The sequence below is a fragment of the Coffea arabica genome, chromosome 11c (assembly GCF_036785885.1).
Source record: "Coffea arabica cultivar ET-39 chromosome 11c, Coffea Arabica ET-39 HiFi, whole genome shotgun sequence".
Taxonomy (NCBI): domain Eukaryota; kingdom Viridiplantae; phylum Streptophyta; class Magnoliopsida; order Gentianales; family Rubiaceae; genus Coffea; species Coffea arabica.
In genome coordinates this window covers 36,685,502-36,707,271 of record NC_092330.1, presented here as the reverse complement: position 1 = coordinate 36,707,271, position 21,770 = coordinate 36,685,502, and the positions used below count along the sequence as shown (strand labels likewise).

The 21,770-nt window shown below is 35.3% G+C and overlaps 2 protein-coding genes and 1 long non-coding RNA gene across 7 annotated transcripts; 1 reads left to right on the top strand and 2 right to left on the bottom strand.

Moving 5' to 3' along the window:
• Positions 1 to 4,479: 4,479 nt before the first annotated feature.
• Positions 4,480 to 11,336, bottom strand: LOC113715564 (phosphoglucomutase, cytoplasmic-like). Of its 2 annotated transcripts, XM_027239792.2 has the most exons (16): positions 10,029 to 11,336; positions 9,440 to 9,553; positions 9,267 to 9,329; positions 8,613 to 8,732; positions 8,423 to 8,523; positions 8,275 to 8,334; positions 8,102 to 8,201; positions 7,841 to 7,986; positions 7,670 to 7,765; positions 7,337 to 7,400; positions 7,053 to 7,134; positions 6,768 to 6,943; positions 6,551 to 6,627; positions 5,240 to 5,375; positions 4,909 to 5,025; positions 4,480 to 4,819 (listed from the first exon to the last, which is right to left on the bottom strand). In XM_027239792.2, exons 1-16 carry the CDS (start codon positions 11,334 to 11,336, stop codon positions 4,748 to 4,750), a joined length of 2,832 nt encoding a protein of 943 aa, XP_027095593.2. In that variant the 3' UTR covers positions 4,480 to 4,747. The 2 variants fall into 2 exon arrangements, with proteins under 2 accessions (XP_027095593.2, XP_027095594.2); XM_027239793.2 differs by lacking the exons at positions 4,480 to 4,819; positions 4,909 to 5,025; positions 5,240 to 5,375 and having other exon boundaries at positions 6,713 to 6,943.
• Positions 11,337 to 11,397: 61 nt separating this feature from the next.
• On the top strand, positions 11,398 to 12,692 carry LOC140016661 (uncharacterized). 2 transcript variants are annotated; one of them, XR_011822864.1, is made up of 3 exons: positions 11,398 to 11,535; positions 11,676 to 11,924; positions 12,236 to 12,692. It is a non-coding gene; the product is annotated as an uncharacterized lncRNA (long non-coding RNA). The 2 variants fall into 2 exon arrangements; XR_011822863.1 differs by lacking the exon at positions 11,398 to 11,535 and having other exon boundaries at positions 11,548 to 11,924.
• A 4,897-nt stretch (positions 12,693 to 17,589) lies between these two features.
• Positions 17,590 to 20,045, bottom strand: LOC140016683 (uncharacterized). Of its 3 annotated transcripts, none has more exons than XM_072070268.1 (5): positions 19,829 to 20,045; positions 19,224 to 19,724; positions 18,945 to 19,118; positions 18,761 to 18,813; positions 17,590 to 18,081 (listed from the first exon to the last, which is right to left on the bottom strand). In XM_072070268.1, the coding sequence occupies exons 2-5, from the start codon at positions 19,362 to 19,364 to the stop codon at positions 18,060 to 18,062; spliced, it is 390 nt and encodes a 129-aa protein (XP_071926369.1). In that variant the 5' UTR covers positions 19,365 to 19,724; positions 19,829 to 20,045; the 3' UTR covers positions 17,590 to 18,059. The 3 variants fall into 3 exon arrangements, with proteins under 3 accessions (XP_071926369.1, XP_071926367.1, XP_071926368.1); XM_072070266.1 differs by having other exon boundaries at positions 17,590 to 18,076; XM_072070267.1 differs by having other exon boundaries at positions 17,590 to 18,076; positions 19,224 to 19,506.
• Between the last annotated feature and the right edge of the window lie 1,725 nt (positions 20,046 to 21,770).

The following is a 21,770-nucleotide window of genomic DNA, read 5'->3' as shown; positions in this document are numbered from 1 at the left end:
TGACTACTTCCAGCCCTATTTTAAAACAAAGGAAAAAAAAAAAAGTTCTGTTAGAAAGGCTAGAGAACAAAATGTTTCATTCACTTTTTTTAAAAATTTTATTAAAAAAAAAGAAAGCACTTTTTGTGATGCTAGTGATTTTGTCCCAAAAATGTTTTGATTGGCACTGCAACCGTAAAAGAATAAAATATGATACAATAATAAAAGCTATAATTTCAAAAACTTTCCCTGAGGATGGAGGTTTGTCATCATATCATTCAACGTCTCTTAAATTTTTAAAATCTCACTTACCTCCTTTGTCAATTTTACAAGACTAAATATTTCTATTAAAGTTCATAAATTGACAATATCACCCTTGCTCTTAATAACTATTTAACCAAAAAGTCAAAACAAAATAAAATTTTAAAAGCAAAAAATGTAAATTAAAAAACAAATTGCTAACTGATATTGGTCCATATTTCTTTATATTGGGCTCATGGTGGGATAGCAAAGGACGTAAATAAATTAAATCTAATCAAGATCAATCACTTAGGACGATTTTGGAGAGTAATTAACACCTTAAAAAAATTTCATGCAACAATTAATTTTAGGAAGTCAATATATTTTTGGAGAAATATGTTTTAATTCATGGTGTAGTTTAAGTTGTAATGAAAACTCAAATAATCTTTTCATGTGTGTGAATTTTTCTTTTGTTCCAATACAGCTAAAATAAATAATTTATGTTAAGAAATTTATACCTTATAAAAATTTAACTTTATATTATTTTTTATTTTGTTATAAATTCCATAAGTAAAATAACATAAGGGTAGTATTGGAACAAAAGTTTTATATTTCTTGTATTTCCTCCAAAGGGGTTAAAATATTACAAGAATGTTAATCCAAAGTAAGTGGGATTTTAAAAACCTCAGATTAGCTGAGTGATATTATGAAAAACTTGGGGGAGGTTTCTAAAATTATCACATATTAAAATTAAGGACTAATTTGGCCAAAATAAAAGTTGAGAGTCAAAATTAGGTTTAACAGAAAAGTTGAAGGACAAACTTGGAAATTTGATATATTTTGTTCATATTTGCAGTTGAATTGCAGTGACATATACTTTGTTCTTGAAGTTTGATAGAATTTTAGCATGGCTATTGTGTTACACTGAAACTTTTTGCTTGTTTACAACATAACGAAATCCTTATATAGTTCCAATTACGAATCTACGAGGTAAACAATTTGCATATATAAAGTTTATTACTGGGAGGGACAAGAGTCCACTACAGTTACAAAATTTATTCATGAGAAGTTTAGTGTAGGTTACGTTCAGGAAAGGAAGTACATGTCATGTATGGAATAACCCATACCTATACTGTAACTTGTTGAGATAAAATAGAGATTTTTTTGTTCTATATCCATTGGCATAATTCGTTTTACTGATCTAAAAAGATGGTAAATTGGGAAGAAAAATAGAATTTCAACAAGAAGAAAGTTTTAAAAAAATTCTTTATAGGCGTGCGGGTAGCCAGACGCCTCGGGAGCCCTGCAAGCCTCCTATAGGTGACCTTACACCAGACTAACTGACTGCTTTCGAGCCAACGGACGCGGGGCTGGAGCGGTTGTCAGAACAATCGCTCCGGAAGGTATAACATCATTTGTACATGATGTAACATCATCTGAACAAGGTGTAACAATAGAACAACAGCGAGTAACATTAGAACAATATTTTTGTGGGTCCCACACGGAGTGAAAATCGAGTTACAAGACGTGATCTGAGCCGCACAAATTTTTGAGACCTCATCCAAGTCGTGAACTGCTTGGGACGGTTGTCAGAGACAACCGTCCAGGCCCCCTCGTCCCCAGCGAACCTATTATCCCTCTTGAGTAGGGGTGGGGCAAAATTATCCGCTGATCCGAAAATCCACACATATCCGATCCGACCTAATGCAAAAATTAGGATACCTGATTTATATTATTTGATTAGGTCAAAAGGGAATCGAGTATCCGCTAAAATGCGGGGCAGATTAGGGTCACGTAATTAAAAAAATTCGTAGGTACCCGACCTGCCCTGCATATATATAATTTTTATTTTTTTATATACATACAATAAAATAATAATTTATGGCTAAATATGTAATTTCATTGAACAAATTGCATTATAAATATGAGATACTATAGTTTATTTACAAGATTCATTTGTAGAGATCATGATATTATATTTTGTAGAAAAGAGTTTAATTAATATGGAACATATATTTACAAACATGTGCTACTTATTTCAAATTTTTATTGATTTTGAATTCTTTTAATTTTTTCGTTTATTTTGTATTCTCTTCATATACTTGGTTCTTAGTGGGAGACATATTTTGAAAAAAAATATTTATTAAATTTTAGATGAATGTGTAAAATATAAAATTAAATTAGTATAAATTATTTTTAAAAAAAAATTAAATGATAAGTGGGATGGAACGAGTACCCGTTGACCCCACTCTATCTCAACGCGTACCCGCTGATATGCGGGGCAGGTAAGAGTCAAAAAATAACTTACCCGCATAGTGTGAGTCAAGTTAGCAAAATGGTGGATTGGGCGAGTACTCGACTTGCGCCCGCCCCTACTCTCGAGACTATTAAGCATTCTAGCTATATGAGTTATTCTTAAATAGACTTTTTGAAGTATTAGTGTTCTATTTACGAGTCATTATAGTTGTACTGAATCTATTGTCATTCTCGAAGCTTGGGATTTATTTATTTATTACTTATTTTTTGGCTTGGAGTTTGGAATCTGTTGATATCCAAACGTTCACGTGACCACATACAAGGACCACTTGAAATGAAGCAATGATAACTGGATTTCAACCCCGTGAAAAGTAATCTATGGACGAGAGATTAGAGAATTGACCCTTTAATTTGTTCTCTAATTCGTAAAAAAAAGTATGCACATTAGTGTTTATCCAAATAAGACGCTGCTTCCATTGCTCATGTGGGATCAGGAGCCAGAACGGCTGCAAAGCAACCCTTCCTGAAGGTTATGTGCATTTTGCACACAACGTAACTCTGTTTATACATAGTATAATTTACTTTCAATAACGTATAATTTTAGAACAAAATTTTGTGAGTCCCACACATGTTGTTAAGAACGAGGTACAAGATAAAATTTGGATCGTATAATTTTTTTGACAAAATCTTGACCGTGAACTGTTGGGTATGGTTGCTTCCTACCCCTCTTCCGCTGATGTGGTGTGACCTACAATTTATAAATTGGAGTTCAGTTGGGCCCGACAATGAGAAAATTTGAGCATACAACAATGCTACAACAAAGCGAAGCAGAGCCAATACCATCCTGATTGATGTCATAATACACTATCTCAATGCGTTACCTGGGAATGTTAATCATGTTGCCTTCGGTTGGCTGTAAAAGTTTGGGATAAGACTTGATTATTCAGATACCTTTGTATTGCATTATTGTGTGGAGATAATGTCATACTGAATTATGAAAAAAAGAAGAGTAATTAAAAAAAAAAAAGGAACAGAGATTGGAATTTTTAGACGCATTTCAAAGTATGGGTAACTAAAATTTTCGAGTGTCCCAATTATCTTTTCTTTGATTCTGTGTAATCACAGATAAATGTTTCGTATTTTTCTGAAATCTTGATTTTTTTTTCCCCAGCTCATTTGTCTTCCATACTAGTATTTTTTTTTATATATAATAAAACTCCCTCTTTTTTTTTTAATGTTTTTCTTCAAATATTGGATTTTATGATTAAAAAAACAGTTCTTTCGTCCCCTACTATTTTGGATGATTAAAAGAGTTTACCTGTGGTTCCTTTTCCATTACCATACTAGTATTTTCTTGAACCATCACCAGGCATGATTAAATTTGGGTTTTACATTCCTGCAACACCTTATTCACAGCGGTTGGTGGAGGAACAAAAACTGCAAGTGCTTGTACCATCCGAACTTGGTGACAAATTCCATGCTCTCTAGAAAGATTCTAATTCCAAGGGTGGTGCCAAAAAAAATCCAAAAGTGATGCCATAGCACCCCTTGTCTTGTCTAGTCAAGTTTGCATATCTGCTAGCCCTGATACACAAGCCTCTTTAGGCTCCCTCACCCTGTAGATTAGGATAAAATAGGTTATACAATTACTGTCGTTGTCGAAAAAAAAAAGAAGAAAGATTTTAATTCCAATGGAGAAGAACTCAGGGGCATCATTGCCAACATCAATATGTTAGCAAAGTTGAAAACTTTGGCTTATACCTAACAGTCATTATGCAGTAATTCACCATGCATACCGATACCCTGAGTTACTTTTAAATCTGAAAATTTTGAAGGAATTTGTAGATAGAAGAAAAAGGGTCACGACAGAGATTAATTTTTCAGATGAGTAATATACCCTAAAAAAAAAAAAAGCAGAAAGAATTCAAGTAGATTTCCTCGACCGTATATACATTTTTAAAGAAAATCAATGCAGAAGATAGGGTAAAAGAACAAATTATAAACTACCGTAAAAGAGACGCTAGATTAAAGGCAATGAGGTGCCGAAAGTTACCCGACCATCCAAAGTTCTTACGTGCAAAACTGGAAACCCAAGTCCACAGATATTCTCATCAAATATGCCCACCATATTGAGGCCGCAGAAACACAAAAATTACACAAGTCGATATGGAGTATCCGTAGAGTGGAGCATTATTGACTCGTAACAGCAGTTATACCATTTTTTTGTGCTGTTAAGACATACAAATCTGTTAAACTGCGTAACAGCATGTTCTTATGTGATGGTTGTGGGGGCAGATCTGCCAGTGAATGCTTCCATCTTAGAGAGCTTAATAGCAACTTCAACCTGAGGCGACAAAAACCAGTTTCAGAGACGAGGATCCTGAAATAGATTCATGTTAAATAGGTATGAAAACATGCGCTGCAGTATCTCACCAAAGGAGCAAGTGCTTCTTGAGAATCTCTGCCAGTTTTTGAAGAATACTTCTCATATTGCTCAATATAAACACGAATAGTAGCAACCTCTGATCCAGTTCCAGAAAGACAGAAAACCTGATGCAAGAGGAAGGTGCGGTGAAGAGAGAAAGACTGATACATCGACCATATGAAATAGTCAACAAGGCTCATATCCTGATTAATCGTTCCTTCTGTGTTCATTGTATTCTACTTGAAACATAATAAGAAATACTACCCCGTTGCAGTAAAGCATTTAATTATTAGGAACAAAATTAGACATTTTTTTAAGCTTCAAGGGCTAGGACTTTACCAATCGCGAACCATCTTCAAACAGATATCGGATACCCTGATGCTTAGAGATGGAACCATCCACTGGATCTTTATACTCAAAAAACTCATCAGCACGAACAACATTTGAAACGTCTGAATGTATCCCTTTTATTATTCTGCATTACATGGACAGGCAAGGTTTTCAGAAAAAAAAAAAGAAAAAGAAAAGCTAACTCAAACCAACACAAGCAATTGAATATCATCTGGTAGAAGTTCCCTCAACACTGACATTCAAGTTTCAAGCATTCATGCAAATCATCAGAATGCAAGGTATCAAACAAAAGTGCAGCTCAAGCACTTGTGCCATAGAAACAAATCATTTGGGCATGTATTTAACTGACAAGTCCCACATCTTTTCTCTTTTTGATTGAACATTAGACATGTATCGCAAGCCTGTGAAAAAGTCAGGCCAACCGGTAACATTCTTGGATTAGAGAACTTCATTTTTTTTTTGTCAAAAGATTAGAGAGCTTCATTTAAGTCATTAAAATTAGCATCCAACACTCATCCATTTTTGACAGTCTTCCTTTGATGAGAAATTCCTACAGGGTGACATAGGAGTAGTCATGAAAACAACTTTGTCCAACAATCTCATTTGCCTTCATCAAAGATAGGTGGAATTTCCTTAAAACCTGAGAACATATCCACTGGAAAGCTACAGAATCTTCAAATAAAACGCCAGAGAGGACTTACCTTTGTCTTTGGCATAACTGCAGAATATATGCATATAAACAAACTTTTTGACACAACCAGGGCAAGCAGAAAATACTGTAGAGCATTACCTTCTTACAACCTCACACAGAGCTATCTTTAGATTCCAATCACAGATAGCCCTAGTCAAACTCTTAAAAAACAGTTGATATAGAAGGATGACATATTTTCTCAACTAGAGAATATCTGCCTATCAACGGACTCTTTTACTTGATTTAGAAGACAGAGTTGAGAGAAATGTAGGTTGTTTACTTTATTCATACTATTTACTCATGCAAACGAGTATTTGAGTTTTGCATCTCATCCTCAGACAGGAAAGTAAACACGTGAACTCCTATGAACAACAAATGATGCCCGAGAAGAAATGGAGAAAACAGAGCAATTGGTTACTTAGATTAAACATGTTCAAATTCAGTAGCCATCCACCGTCACAGTAAAAGATATCTTATGTCAGAAAGTTGTTACACAAGACTGCAACCCACTTACATTAAGTCTAAAAAACTTGTCATTTTCCAAATTAGTGTTCTGAAAAGAAGCAGAACAAATGCAACTTAGAGAGAGAAAGAGAAAGAAGCACTACACATTCACTTCATTGAGGGATGATTGCAGCTTGACCAAATGGGCCATCAACTCCTTTGCACCACCTGCATCAACATTCTTTGAAGAAACGAAGACACATTGTTTTAGCCACAATATATTACCATTATGTTGTTCAACTTACTAAGTCAGAATCAACAAATACCATATATGCAGGTTGCAAGAAATGACGAATCAGCATTTCTACATACTGCATGTACCTCGTAATCATATCGAGTGTAATAGTGGCGGCCATAAACAGACCAATGATGAGAAACAATGTCTTCAATGGTCACAAGCCTCCCTCCACACAAGTTATCTTTGTTTTTGTCTGCCAGAATGGCTAGCCAAGCCAAAACGGCCCAAATTCCATCTCTTTCACGTATACAATCACAGCCTATTCGTGAATCAATTAAATAGCTAAAAATTAGAAATGGTTCTTTAGTTGTTTTATAGCTGATAACTCTATCAAAAATTCAATTCTAAGAATATGACCAAGAGCTTACACATCCCGCAACTCTCTTCACCCCATATTGAACATAGTCCAGCATCCATTAAATTTCCCCGGAACTCCAAGCCAACAGGAACCTTACATTTCAGGTGAACAGCAGGATCGAAGCAATATTAATACAAAAATTCATTGCCATGGAAGGGAAGCACACTCAAATCATAATCTCTCCCCTCCAACACCCCCCCCCCCCCTAAAAAAAAAAAAAAGAAAAACACCTAACCTAACACCCCAGGCCAACACAAAACATGGAAAAATAAAAGAAGGGAATGCGCTAAGCACCTCAAACAAGGGAAGCTTGAGACGCTTAGCCACAACATCAAGAGCAGAAGATGTGGGCATACTCCTGCAACGAAATCTTAAACATGAGCAAAACTTTTTTTTATAAAAGATGTCACCTAAGGATGATGTATGGCTGTTTACATACATAGTGTGTTCTGTGTGTGAGTGTGGGCATGGGATGGGTGTGTGTGGGTGCGTACACCTGCATACTGACACCAAAAAGACGTGCATGCACCAGACAAAAACATCTATAACACAAAGTAGGATTCTGATAAATTCTTGCATGCATGCATATAAACAAAGATCCAACAATCAAGCAGGTCCAAGCAAAACCTGGCAACTCCTTTAAGACCACCAGAAAAGTAAGGGATGGCCTCAACAGCATTTGCAGCAATAACAGCAACAGCATCAGATGCGGTAACATAAAACCTGACACCAAAATAATAAGTCAAATGCAATTTTGAGCAACATTACAGTTGTTATGAGCATAAAGTTCAAAGCTACCTTTTGCCAAAAACCATGTTACAGCTAGCATCCCAATCAACAACAGCACCAAAGTCTGGTGGCTCACTGCCAGCGTTGGTCTTACCCAACCTCATTCGAGCAACTGATTCTGCATTGGTAAAATTATACCCTCCGATGAAGTCCTCCTGCCCAGATAAAAGTTGATGTACAAAGTATGAAATTCAATCAAAGGTTATACAACAAAATCAATGGCTGAACATTTCCACTTAATGCACACTACCAGGGAAAGAAGCTAAAGACCTTAAAAGCACAATTTCTCAGAGAGCTTTCTTCAGCACCAAGCTCTTCAACAAAGATACGTCTTGCAAGTGCTCCAGCCAACCCATTAAGTGCATCAAAACTGCATAGATGACTAGGCATTAAGAGAAGAAGACATTAAATTTATACATATGAAAATAAGATGACAAGCATACCAGAAAGTAAAGTTTGGTAATGAAATAAGCTTCCGAATTGGGCCAAAATCAAAGGTGGACCTGTGATATAGAAAAGCAGTACATAAATGTATTTCAAATGAAAAAAAATAAAATTGGAGGCTTCTACTAGTCTAAGAAAGATACATACTTCATCACTTCTACATAGTCACTGGCTAAATCTAAGACTTCAACCTCAAATTGTCCCCTTGAAAGAGGCAATCTTGTCAAACCTATTGTATTGAGATCCACCTAATTGAATTAGAGATCACGTTAGAATTCGAAATGAGAAGAAACTTGAGTCCAACGAAAACACAAAAGGTTTAAAGAGCACTTCATACATCTGGCAATCCTACTGCAAACCCATGCTCCACAATGGTTTTTGTCGCTTCATGGATCTTATGAGTAACAGATTCTGGAGCAAGTCCCCCATTTCCCATCATGTATTTAACTCCAAAATCCTGCAGTCGAAATGGTACACAAATAAAGATATGAACACGTTATCATTAAACTGTTTCAGAGATGCAGTACAACGATGTGCCTTCGCTAGTACTCTAACTACAACCCCCATAAAATAGACCCATCAGGAAACAAGGGAATTGTAAGAAAAAGATAGTAAAGTAAGGGCTTGATTCCCAGGTCATGTTGTCTACTTCTCAGGATCATGTTTGTTAGGCATTGATGTTCACCCAGGCAACAAATATCCTGGTAACCATGAAATGTTATACAAATGAGAACGATGGTTTAAAAAGATTTTCTTACCAACAGAAACAGAAAAATTTCACATGGAAGCTCGCAAAAAGTAGAAAAATTTCACATGAAAGTTGACCAAATCTCTGTTGAAACAGTTTTCCTAACAAAATCTGCTACATAATGCTGGTAAAAGTAAAGCAAAAAAGAACAACAGAAGTATAGTTAGACTTCTGGCGAAGTGCATTATTTAGCAAGGAAAACAGAGAATATGAATGCATCAATATATTATAGCAAAATCTAACCTCACAAGGGCTACCAGGGTTGTGGCTACCAGTCAATATGAATGCTCCAGAAGCCTTAGAACCCTATATTCAGTAGCAAAAAGATTAAGTCTCACATTGCAATAAAACACCATTTTTTCTGAAAAAAAAAATCAGAAAAAAGGTCATAAGAAAAGTATAAAGGAGATACTTACATCAATGCCAACTCTTTTACGTATAACAGCTGATACAGCAGGAGTAGACAACAAGCCGTTCTTACCAACCCAAATTCGTCTTACTCCATTTGCAGCTGCCATTTTAATAATGATCTGCACGTGATAAACCAAAGAATATAAATACACAACAGCCGTTTAATACAGTTCAAAAAAAAAAGAATGTATGCTACAAGTTGAGCATGGTTCGCACTTCAGCACAATCTACAGACAAACCAGAAAATGCCCATACTTTCCCATGCAAGAGCAAGTTATATTCTGCAATTTAAATTTGTTTGTTACTTATTCTATCATATAAATCCTAAGGCTTGTTTAATATTATAAGATTAACTTCAGAAAATTGACTAGAATACACCTCCAGTGGGAGACTCCTCTCATGACAACATCTAAATCAAAGTATAAGGAAACAAGACATGTTGAACATCAACATGTAACATCAGACATCTAGAATAATTCAAGGTTTGACAAACAAATAAAGGTTTTAGCCAATTCAAAACTAAACTACAATAAAAGAAGTAAAAAAAACTTAACATTTGCCAACTTAAAAGTATCAACATTGTTCACAATTTACCTGAATGGCATCCTTGGGGACAAAAGGACTGTCACCGGAAACCACAATTGTAGCCCCTTCTCCATTGATCGTGTTAAGCGTGGCTTGTATAAAGTTGTGAAGGTTACACCTTCGTAGGTATTTGTAGTTGGTCTTATCCGCACGGTTCACCAATTCGGTCACAGACTCAAGGCGGGGGATATAGGAAACAGCAGTGACATCTTGTGACTGGGTTCCGGCGGTTATATTGACCGCAGACATTTCCCCCTCAATCACTTTTTTGAGCGTTTCATAGCTTTGGTGACAAAGCAAAATCCCAGTGTCTTGCAAACGAAGCACTGGGACGGAAGGGAGAGGGGGGACACGGACTGCAAGGCCAAGGTCAAGGATTCGAGTTCTCTTCCAAGAACCTTCCACCCCGTAGTCAAGCATCTGCCAAATATCGATACTATCCTCCGAAACAACACAAATAGAAAGAAGATCATCCAGGACTGTTACACTCATTTCGGCGGATGCTAGTACCGGCGGTGGCGGTATGGGAAAAATCCGTTCCTCTGCAATATCAAAACAATATAAAAAATCCTCCCTGTTTGGCTGTGTGAGCCAATGCAAACGATTTCGGTACGACAACGGGCACATCTCGGCCCGATTCATTCGGCCATCAAAATATCGACGATATCTAGGAAAAGGGGGATTGGGTCCTTGAACTGAAACCCACCGATATTCTTCAAATCTAAAGACTTCCCCTCTGCACCCATCTCCTTCGCCATCGGTATCATAAAAAGAACACGACAATCGCAGGATTTTGAACTCCTTCGTTTTCTCAACCATTCCAAAACCAAAACCTTCCACCGATCCGTCATCCCCCATCATTGTCGACGGCGGTGGCGGCAGAGTGATGAATTCCCCAATAATTGGATTTGATACATGAAGAGTTGACAAATACCCGTGCTTTGGCATTCTTTTAATGAATAACGAATTGACACGAAAGCAGATATAGCCGTGGGAAGATCCCACGATGGTAGCCACATCCCCCGATTGGAAGGGCGTCCGGACAAGGGACGCAAGAAGAGGTGCCGTTGGATCCTCCTCCAATTGGAGGAGGGAGAAGCTTGGGACGGTAGCAGAGGAAACATACCTATGCGATACAATAACGGTGGTATATGGGGAAAACTTGAGATAAGATTCAAGAAAATTTCTTCTGGAGATTAATTGACGGAGGTATTTGTTGACACGTCCGAGGCTTGAAATTCCACACAATGGGAGGCGTGGGAAAATGCGGGTGACCAGAAGGTTTTCTGGCAAGTCAAGCAAGCAAGTTTCTTCCATTTCTGGAAGGGGGACGGGAGAATGACGAAAGCTTGAATACACGATGAAACCAAATAGATCTGACTAATACAGGAAAGACGAAATAGACTGACTGATGCAGGAAAGACGTCATCCCCAACTTTTCTATAAGAACCAGTTCTTACTGTAACTATTCCAGCTGACACATGGCCCATCCTTATTGTAAGAGCCAATTCTGACCGTAAGTATTCCAGCTGCTGCCACATGGCCCGATCTTTTTCTGCCATATCAAATTATTGGTTTTTACGGTAGCTACTGTAGCTACTCCAGCCGCTGCTACATTATTATTATTATTATTTTTTTTTTTTTTTGTCAACACAGGATTGTCCGGATCAAGACCCGAAGGCGGTCCGACTAATCTCCTGTGCCTGAAGTACCCCGCCCCCCAAGAGCACCAAGACGGTATGTGAGGCCAGACTCGAACCTGTGCTACCCCGAGGATTACCCCGAGGCTCACCAGCCGAGCTGACCCCGAGGGGCTCCAGCCAACCTGCTGCTACATGACTGATCTTTTTCTGCTACATCTAACTATTGGTTCTTAAGGCAGCAACTCGAGTGCTACATTATTGGGTATTTGATCGGTGCACTTTCTTTCGGTTGAGCTTGAGAATCTTTGTTCTTGGTTGTTTCTTCTTCCAATGTGATATCTGCCACGAGTGGTTAACTGGCGAACTAATTTTTTATCTTTGATTTCTCAATTTATTCCAATTCCAATATGCTAAGAGCCTATTGAAAAGTCATGGCATCATTCAGGATAAGTTCTATGTGAAGAATTGTTTAAATTCACAGCTTGTTTGTTTTGGATTTTTGTCAATCTGATGCTTTTAAATGATTTTTTCCCTTGGCTTTGTTGTCTAAGGTATAAGTTTTTGATATTGCAGGTCCAAAATTTGGAATTTTTCTTCGGTCCTTTCTGAGAACTACTCCAGATTTTAGCAGCAGTACCCAACACCGTATCCAGCCTACTTTGCGTAAAATTAATGAGTGGTTTGATTGTGTCTTCTTCTGTTCATGTGTATTTTATTACAGTTTGTATTCTAAATGCTATAGCCCTTTTCCTTTGTTCTTTGCAGAAGAGGTTACCTCGGACTTTACCATTTTTTCTTTCCTATTATTACAGGTTTTTTGCTTTCTTTTTCTTTTCGAAATTTCAATTGTTATTCCTTAAATTGTTCATTTGTGGTGACTAAGAGTAGAGTTTCAGTGAGCAGAGTGCTACTTGTTTTCCTGAAATTATGGAATTCAAACAAATTAATATTTTATGTACGGCATTTATGGTATGTAGTCATTGAGACAAATCGTATTTACTCATTAGTGATATTGGTATCTTCTTGATTTTGAATGTGAGTGAATATGGCCTAGTTTGATGGTTTCTTGACAATGAATACTGAATTTTCTCAGCTCCTTTTCAGTTGCCTGAGCTCCTACTTTGTTCCCTTTACGTTTCAGTTAGTTTTGAAACGATTAACCCTCTTCATTCTTGATCTGGCTTTCAGTTGTTAAACTATTGCGTGATCCTTTTTTCTTTCAACCTTTTTAATCATTCTTCCCCCATGATGGCTACTAAAGCACTTACGAGCATAGTTGTCAAAATCGCGATTCGGATCGTAGGATCGTATGATCCTACGATCCGGATAACCAAAATCGATCCGGATCGTATGCAGAGTCGCAAATCATATTAATTTTTGCAGGATCGCATAGAATCGTAGCAGGATCGTGTAGGATCGTGTAGAATCGTGTAGGATCGTAGGATCGGTAGGATCGTACGATCCTACAATTTTTTTATAAATTTGTGAAATACGAAGCTCCATTTTGCAAATAAATGAAAATATTTGTGGTATATTTGTAATTTATCAAAGAATTGCAACCTTTAATTGCAATTAAGAGCTTTTGGTAGGATCTTACGATTCTACGATCCGATCCTGTGAAACTAAAATCGATCCTACGTAGGATCCCGATTTTACAAACCTTGCTTACGAGTGAGGCAATTTTTCTCACAGGAAAGAAAATGGATATGACTTTAAGTTGTGCATGTTAGCAATTCTACCCGGCATTGTCATGTAGTTGTTTGATCAAATGTATACAAGGGATTCGAATGTTATTAACCTTCATATCTAATATGTAAAATTTAGTACTAGAAAATTGCAATTTATACTCCTTTATTTCCTCACTAAACAATTTATATCAGGTTAGACGAAAAATGTAGAATGGAACTTAATTGGCCAATGGAATGAGACGAATCTTAACATGAGAAAGAACACACATATAAGGCATGTTGATGATTGCAAATTGATAGAGCAACTTTGTATCTTCAACCAGATGTCACCAATGGTACCTTTAGTTTGGTAATATAACACTAGTGTATTTCCTAGCGTTTGTCTGGTTGTAAGACTTATTTTGGCTTTCTTGATTCTCATTGTAGGATCTTAGTAATTAACTCTACAACACAATTCTTTGGAAGTTGATGCTAAGGTTAATTTTGTTTATTCTTTCATTTACCAATCACCCAATAGCTTGAGACATTGGACCTTTCCCATCAGTCAATGCAAACATGGCAGGTCTGGGGTCTTCTGAGTTATTCACTTTTTCTTGTTTTATTTGACTTTATTCCATATTGGTGTAAAACTTTTCTGGTAGTGAAAATAGGTAAATTCTGCAGTGTATTCACATATTCCAAAGACAGGTGTGGAAAGTAAATTATATGGCAAAGAAGCTGGCACGTAGCAACCTGACATGTACGGAGATGAAGGGAATGTTTCTAAAAAAGTAATTGGTGACCTATAACCGCGGTTTAGAAATGTGAATGTAGCGTACTGCAGAAGTTGGAAATGTATGTGGGGTATGATGGAATTAACATAAATATAATTGGCCTATGAATAAAACACCGAAAAGGAAGCATAAGCAGTACTATCTATTTACGGGCATTACATCAACAAAATACTATCTATTTATGGACATTTTACACTGAATCATTACATTTATGTAAAATACATAAATATGTGTAACAAAAATTGAAGAACTGTTACACTAATATTTTTACGAAAGGAAAATTGGTTGTCCTGTATTTAACATAAACTGATTTTTATGAAAGTAAAAAATATATTACCCATAACATACCTATTCTTTATGATATTTTTTTTTTTTTTGCATTACATCAACAAAACACTAGCTATTTACAGGTATTTTATTCTGAATCATTACATTTATGTAAAATACATAAATATTTATAACTAAAATTGAAAAAGTGTTACACTAATATTTTTACGAAAGGGAAACTAGTAAATTTTGTATTTAATAAATTTTAAATATGTGAAAGTAAAAAAGTTTTGCCCATAACATACCAACTCTTTATGAGTTTTTTGCATTACATCAACAAAATACTAACTATTTATGGGTATTTTATTCTGAATCATTACATTTATGTAAAATACATAAATATTTGTAAATAAAATTAAAAAGTATTATACTTATAGTTTTACTAAAGGAAAACTAGTAGATTTTGCATTTAACAAATTTTAAATATGTGAAAGTAAAAAAGATTGTGCCCATAACATACTAACTCTTTATGAATTTTTTTGCATTACATCAACAAAATACTAGATATTTATGGGCATTTTACTCTGAATCACTACATTTATGTAAAAAACATAAATGTTTGTAATTAAAATTGAAAAAGTGATACACTTATATTTTTACAAAAGAGAAATTGGTAAAATTTGTATTTAACATAAATTAAATATGTTAAAGCAATATTAAAGGTGATTTTATTAGTTACTTAATTTGTTGGTAAGAAACAAGGCTTCTTTTGCAAAATTTGTTCATTAGATTTTTCCAAATAATTAGGATATAAAGGTAAATTTTCACAATCTTTTGTTAGCAATAGACCCCAATTTCCTCCTAGGCAGTGACGAAACCAAGATTTTTTCCTTGGAGGGAGGGCCAAAATGATTGACAAATAAAATTATTTTAATATGTTATGTTCAAAATAATTTTCATCTATTTAAATATATGGCATCCTAAAATATCAAATATTAACTTTAATTATAAAGGTATGTCTATTTAATAAATATGTAGTATAGTCATAACTAAAATTAAGATAAGAAATAACATTTGATTAAATATCTTATAGAAAAAAAATGCACTTTTCATCCTCAAAGTTTGGGTGGTTGGCCAATTTTATCCTCAAAGTTTCACCCCAAACATATTGCATCCTCAAAGTTTTGTAATTTTGGCCAATTAAGGACAATTGACGAGAAATGAAAAATTGATAGTTAAAACCAACGATTTTACCCAACAAAAAATGAACAAAACCGAATGGAGCCATTTTTAAAGGAATAATTGCAACGGACAAAAAGCTCAATTCTTCTCCTTCTTCCCTCTGGCTTTCTGCAACTCCAAAATGTTTTTGCCAATTTCTGGAGTTTTAACGACCGTTATACAACTTTCAAAACAAATAAATTCATTCTAAATTTTTATTTGGGATTATTTCATAAACCAAATCGTGGTCACTTTCCGTAAAGTATCACTTTCCCATAAAAGACTAGCTCTTTATGGCTTTTCTCCATTATAAGAACAGAGTACTTATTTTTTTCATAATTAAATTTATTTATCGAATAAAATAAAAATAAATCCATTTTCTAATAAAAGACTAGCTCTTTATGACTTTCCTCCATTATAAGAACAAAGTACCCATTTTCTCATAAATAAATTTATTTATCAGATAAAATAAAAATAAATTTATTTTTCAATAAAAGACCAACTTTTTATAACTTTTCTCCATTATAAGAATAGAGTACCCATTTTTTCATAAATAAATTTATTTATCGGATAAAATAAAAATAAACCCGTTTTTTAATAAAAGATCAGCTCTTTGTGACTTTCCTCCATTTTAAGAACAGAGTACCCAATTCTGATCCAAAGAAATCACCTACATTTCTTCTAGAAGAATCTTATGCCTACAGTTGCAGGGTGCTCGGATATGGATCATTTGGCCAAGAATTTTTAAGAATTAGTAGTGATAATGGAACCTGAAAATCACAATCATGAATTTCCGATGCCTTGTGACCTCCCTGAAAACTTCCAAAACCAATTAGACATGATGTAGAAATAATAAATGTGTCTGTGTCATGACTGACGGCCGTGGCTGTTACTTTCTTGACTAATACGTAAAAGAAAAGATAAAATTGTCCACAATGTCTTGAATCAGTCGCATACAACCTGGATAAACAACAATTTTATGTCGGAGAAACAGTAGGGGGAGGAATCTTAGAAAATGTTGTATTTATTGAGTTATTCCACTGCAGAAAAAAAGAAGAAGAAGAGGGATTTCATTTTATTCCCTCATCTTGTTGCAAACGCAGAATTTAGATGGAAAATCAAGAGTGAAGTAAACCGTAAAATAATCGTAAATATCTAGATTGTGTTGGCATTCTGAAAGATCTTATCGAGGTGAAAAAGGTGCTAGATCTTGCAGCTGCTACGCCTTCTTCTTTGGTGCCTCTACCTGATCAAGCCATTTGGCCTGGTGGACGGTACACACTGCTAAGTCTGCTATGCAGCAGCTGTCTATATCTGCACCTAATGTGCCTTGGTTTTCTATTGTCTGGTAAAAAGCATGGCATGTCCTTAGGCATGCTTTTTTTTCAATGGTTGGCTTGCAAAAATATATTGATGATGAAGGACAGATTGCTAAATTGAGGAATTGCAGTAGATTCCATGTGTACCCTCTGTATGCAGAGTGATGAAAATCTTGAGCACATTCTCTTCCTTTGCCCTTAGTCCTATGCGGTATGGAGATTTGTCAAGGAGAAATGCCTGGTGTTCAAGGCTCCTCCGGCATTGCTCTCAGAATACGTTTGTTTGCCAGGACCGGAGAGTGGCTTTTGCTGCAACTATTTACCACTTCGGTTGCCAAAGGAATGTGAGGGTGTTCAAGCATTTTTATGTTGAGCCTATGACACTGACTCGGCCGATTATCTGGGATTTGAGAAGAACCGCGGCTGGTTGGAGACCAGTGAACAGACAGCAGGACAATCTAAACCTGTGCTTGAACCTTAGTTGTTGTTGTTGTTTTTTTTTTTTTTTTGTTAAACAACTGTACCTCTCTGTTTTGTTCTTGATGTAAACTGCCCCCTACTGATGTGCAGTCTTTAGTTCTTATCGACAAAAATATGGAGCTTGCAAACAAAATAACTTGTTTGATCTAATACTTTTATCAAGAAAAGACAAAAAAACAGAAGCAAAGAGAGGCATTACCACTATGATCGGCCTTTCCACAATATCCATATGCAGGTGAAGTTTACAATTCTGTGCTTTAATTCTACTTAATAACTAGCTTACCATTCATTTATGGGGGAGCTGCTGATCCAATCAAATGCGGAGATGCTCAAGACTTCACTCTCAATCTTTATTATGGCTCCGTGGAGAACACATTTTTTCCAACCCCTTTCCAATAGACATCCTGAATCCACCTTCTTTCTTTGATGACGAAGTGTCTGTTCTAGAATCCTTCTTCGGTTGAATTGCATGAACAAGGGCCTCAACTTCTTCCTTTGCTCTTTCAAAGACGTTTGGACCTTTAATTTCAGTAATGGGAGTGTTCTCATCTATGTCATCACTTGCTCCATGAGTTTCTTTATGATGATGATTTGAGGCTTCTTTTTATGTAAAAATGCTTCAATGTCTTCCTTAGCTCTCTCAATAAATTTAGGCGACTTTCTGTCCTGCTCTAATAAGGTTGAAAAAGAGAGATAACTAGTCAAGTACGGGCTTCAAACTCTTCAAGAACCTAGTTGTCAGTGTCTTAAAGACATTAATTTGTGTTAGAAGAGTAAAAGAGACAATACGAGGAGGAAGTCGCAACTAATTACAAAAACCAGGGATAGTCTCTCATAAGTCTCTTCCTTTTGCAGTTCCTTGATTTAAAAAAAAACTGTTAACGCTTCACATTGTCCCTGGAGCATGCCTCTTGATTATACATTTTTAATGGGTCGATGCAGAAAGAGATCATCTACATTAATCCTCAACGTTTTTATATTTGCTAGGGATCCTCAAAGAAACTTATGTAACAGAAAATTTTTCATGTTATGTTTTTCTTTTGAACACCTTTTTTGCAAGATCTACTCGTAGTGGTGCGAATGATTCATGCTTGTTCCAGACACCATACATAAACAAAATTACGTGAATGGAAACACAACATCCATTTTCACGACAACAGCAACCAAACCTGTAAATTAAATTCTGACAAAGGTGCTCAATTCCCAGTGGATTGAATGCAACAAGGCCAACCCTCAAAACTTATACTACTAAAGTAACAGGGAAGTGACTCGAGAACCGAAGAGAATAAAATTCCAAATCCAAAGAGATCGCTTCAAACATGATCGTAAACAGGACAAGACAGTTCATACCTGAATGAGTTTCTGAAACTTCTGATTTTAATTCCACATTTGCAGCAGAATGCCTGCAATCCGTCTCACAATATTAACAAATCAATCAAGCACATCAATTAAAATGGATGGCATTTGGTCTGTCAACTTTCATAATAACGACATACAAAGTAATTAACAAAGACACAGTAAGTGTTGCTAATACCATTACATCCAAAGTCCCCGGTCCGTCATCAGGATAATTCGCCTTCAAAGCCATTATATCAGACCATTGAATTTCAATCTTATTCTTGAGCCCGCCATCAAGAACCTCCCGTACAAGCTTATGCTTTGCAAAATAACACTTTGCTACCAAATCCCCTCCATATCTTGACTTATACTAGAAATTAGAACAAAGACATGCAATCAAAATTAACGAAATCACAAGCAATCCAATAAAACAAGTTTCTAAAATCCATGATCCAATGCAAATGTATAAATATACCTCCCGGGTCCCAATTCGCAGAATAGTTGCTGGAAAATTTGAAGCCTTGAGCTTCTCAGAGGAACCAGAAGCAGCGGCCCCTTTAAGCTCTTTTTTACTAGAACTTGCACCCTTAGGTGAATTAGCTTGAGAAAGCCTCATTTGGATCAATTCCAAAAGGGAAGGACTTTTCCTCAGCCTCAATCCCAATGGACTCGGCTCGTCTAATGGGTTATACTGAGCCGGCGGTGCCACCGGAAAGCCACCCACTTCCCCACTTCCCTGCTGCTACAGCCAAACCCCCCTGAAAGTACATCAGAAATTGAACTTTCCAATCATACAGACAAGACCGCATAGAATAAAACCAGGAAAAAAAAACCCAAAATTCACACAAACTCTTAAAAACTGATAGATGTTCAAGATCCAATTTTGACGGGCCGTTTTCATTTTGCCTTCCAGTAAGACTCATTTCTCTACTCTAACTGAGATAAGCATTTCACTCTAATCCACTGAAGTAGAAGTCTACAATTTCAAAAAGTTTATCTTGCGATTGTTAAATTGACCAAAAATGCAAGAAAAAGGCAATTGACAAAACAGAGATAAAAATAACATATTAAAAAACCTACACCATCGCTTTTCCTTGAAGTCTGCCATTGCATTGGAAGGGTCTTTAAAGTGTGTCCATGATTGTATAAATTCAGATCTGGATGCTAGAAAGGAAGAGAGGAACCATATGTCTACGGGAAACTGAAAATTGATAGAGAGAGAAAGAGGGATAGAAGGAGAAATGTGCAGGGAAGGTTGCGATTGAACTTTCGAGGGCTCTGATCTGAGAACAATATTTGGGAAAGTAGCCTTGCAAGTATGAAAGGCTTGGAATTCATGTGGTGCTAGGCTTGACAAGTGCTGTGTTGGGAATGGTTAAAAAATTTTCAATGCGCGGCTCTGCTAAAAATTGGAAGGGAGCAAAATTTTGAAATTTTCACAAAAAAAACATCCATAATTTCTCACCAATAACATACAAACTTTGGCCCACTAGAATCAGTATTTGGAGGGAAGCTTTCCCGCGCTCCTTTTGGCGAGAATTTTAAGCGAAAAAGTCCTTGCCGCTAATACCCTTTTTTGTTGTTGTGAACGGAGGAAAAACCATAAAGAACTGGTATTTTATTAAAAAATATATTTATTTTTTCATTCGATAAATAAATTTATTTATGAAAAAATGGATACTCTGTTCTTATAATGGAGGAAAACTATAAAGAGCTTGTGTTTTATTGAAAAACGGGTTCATTTTTATTTTATTCGATAAATAATATTTTTTTTAGAAAAATGGGTACTATATTCTTATAATGGATGAAAGTCATAAAGAACTGGTTTTTTATTGAAAAAAGAGTTTATTTTTATTTTATTTAAAACAAATTTATTTATGGCAAAATGGATACTTTTTTCTTATAAGGGAGGAAAACCATAAAGAGCTGATGTTTTATTGAGAAACGGGTTCATTTTTATTTTTTCGATAAATAAATTTTTTTTATCCGATAAATAAATTTATTTATGGCAAAATGGGTACACGGTTCTTATAATAGAGGAAAGGCATAAAGAGTTAGGATTTTATTGAAAAATGGGTTTATTTTTATTTTATCTGATAAATAATTTTTTTTTTTAGGAAAATGGGTACTCTGTTCTTATAATGGAGAAAAGTCATAAAGAGATTTTTTTTATTGAAAAACAGGTTTATTACAATTTTATTCCAGCCTACTGTGACCCATTTTCCCACTAACCTAAGTTAAACAGGCTAAATCATTGAGTTTGTTAACCACAATCAAAATTAACACAGAAGCAGCTGACTCAAATCACTCAATCCTTTATGGCTTATACCAAATGAATACTAGGAAGCTTATTTGAAATAACAATAAAATATTTTATAAATGATTAAAATTTAGTACATTAGTTAGTAAGTACTCGTAACATACTTGTATAATGCATGATTATATGTATAATTTAATATTCTTTTGTACTTATATATTTTAAAATATTTTGTGAAAAATATTTTGACCTTTCACATAACCTTAGAAAATAATAAAATTTTATCGTATTATAAAATAATAATTTTATCTTATTATATTCATAGGTGTTAAGTTATAAAAATTATGATATAGAAACAAGTGATATTCTACATGTAACTAGGAAGATTTGTTGTTATTATTATCTAAACTTTCAAACTTTTCAAAAATTGAAAATGATTACAAACTTACTTTTCTACAATTAGTATAATTTGTTAATTAGCCAAAATTCTAGCAAAAGACAAGCAAATGCAACTTGTAATCAATCCATTCTGATGCATGTAAAAATAAGGTAGCATTGTGCAAATAAATAAAAAAAAATCCACTTTATATAGTTCGTTGTGACAATCAGGCTTATCCCCACTTTTGTTTGAGTTTTGATTACAATGGATATAACCTATTCCCTCCAAACCCCAAATTTTGAATTATAACATTCAACCAAAACATGCACAAACTCTCAGGCTCGGTCATACAAGGACAACTAGTGTGAATACTCGTACTACGCACG

Coding starts and splice junctions, on each gene's coding strand:
- LOC140016683 (XM_072070266.1), bottom strand. CDS start 19,364: ATGAGGCTTTCTCAAGCTAATTCACCTAAGGGTGCAAGTTCTAGTAAA. Junction 19,119..19,223: donor TGCGAATTGGGACCCGGGAG/GTATATTTATAC, acceptor TCTAATTTCTAG/TATAAGTCAAGATATGGAGG. Junction 18,814..18,944: donor CGGGGACTTTGGATGTAATG/GTATTAGCAACA, acceptor GACGGATTGCAG/GCATTCTGCTGCAAATGTGG.
- LOC113715564 (XM_027239792.2), bottom strand. CDS start 11,336: ATGGAAGAAACTTGCTTGCTTGACTTGCCAGAAAACCTTCTGGTCACC. Junction 8,202..8,274: donor TTACCAAACTTTACTTTCTG/GTATGCTTGTCA, acceptor TCATCTATGCAG/TTTTGATGCACTTAATGGGT. Junction 7,766..7,840: donor AACATGGTTTTTGGCAAAAG/GTAGCTTTGAAC, acceptor TTTTGGTGTCAG/GTTTTATGTTACCGCATCTG.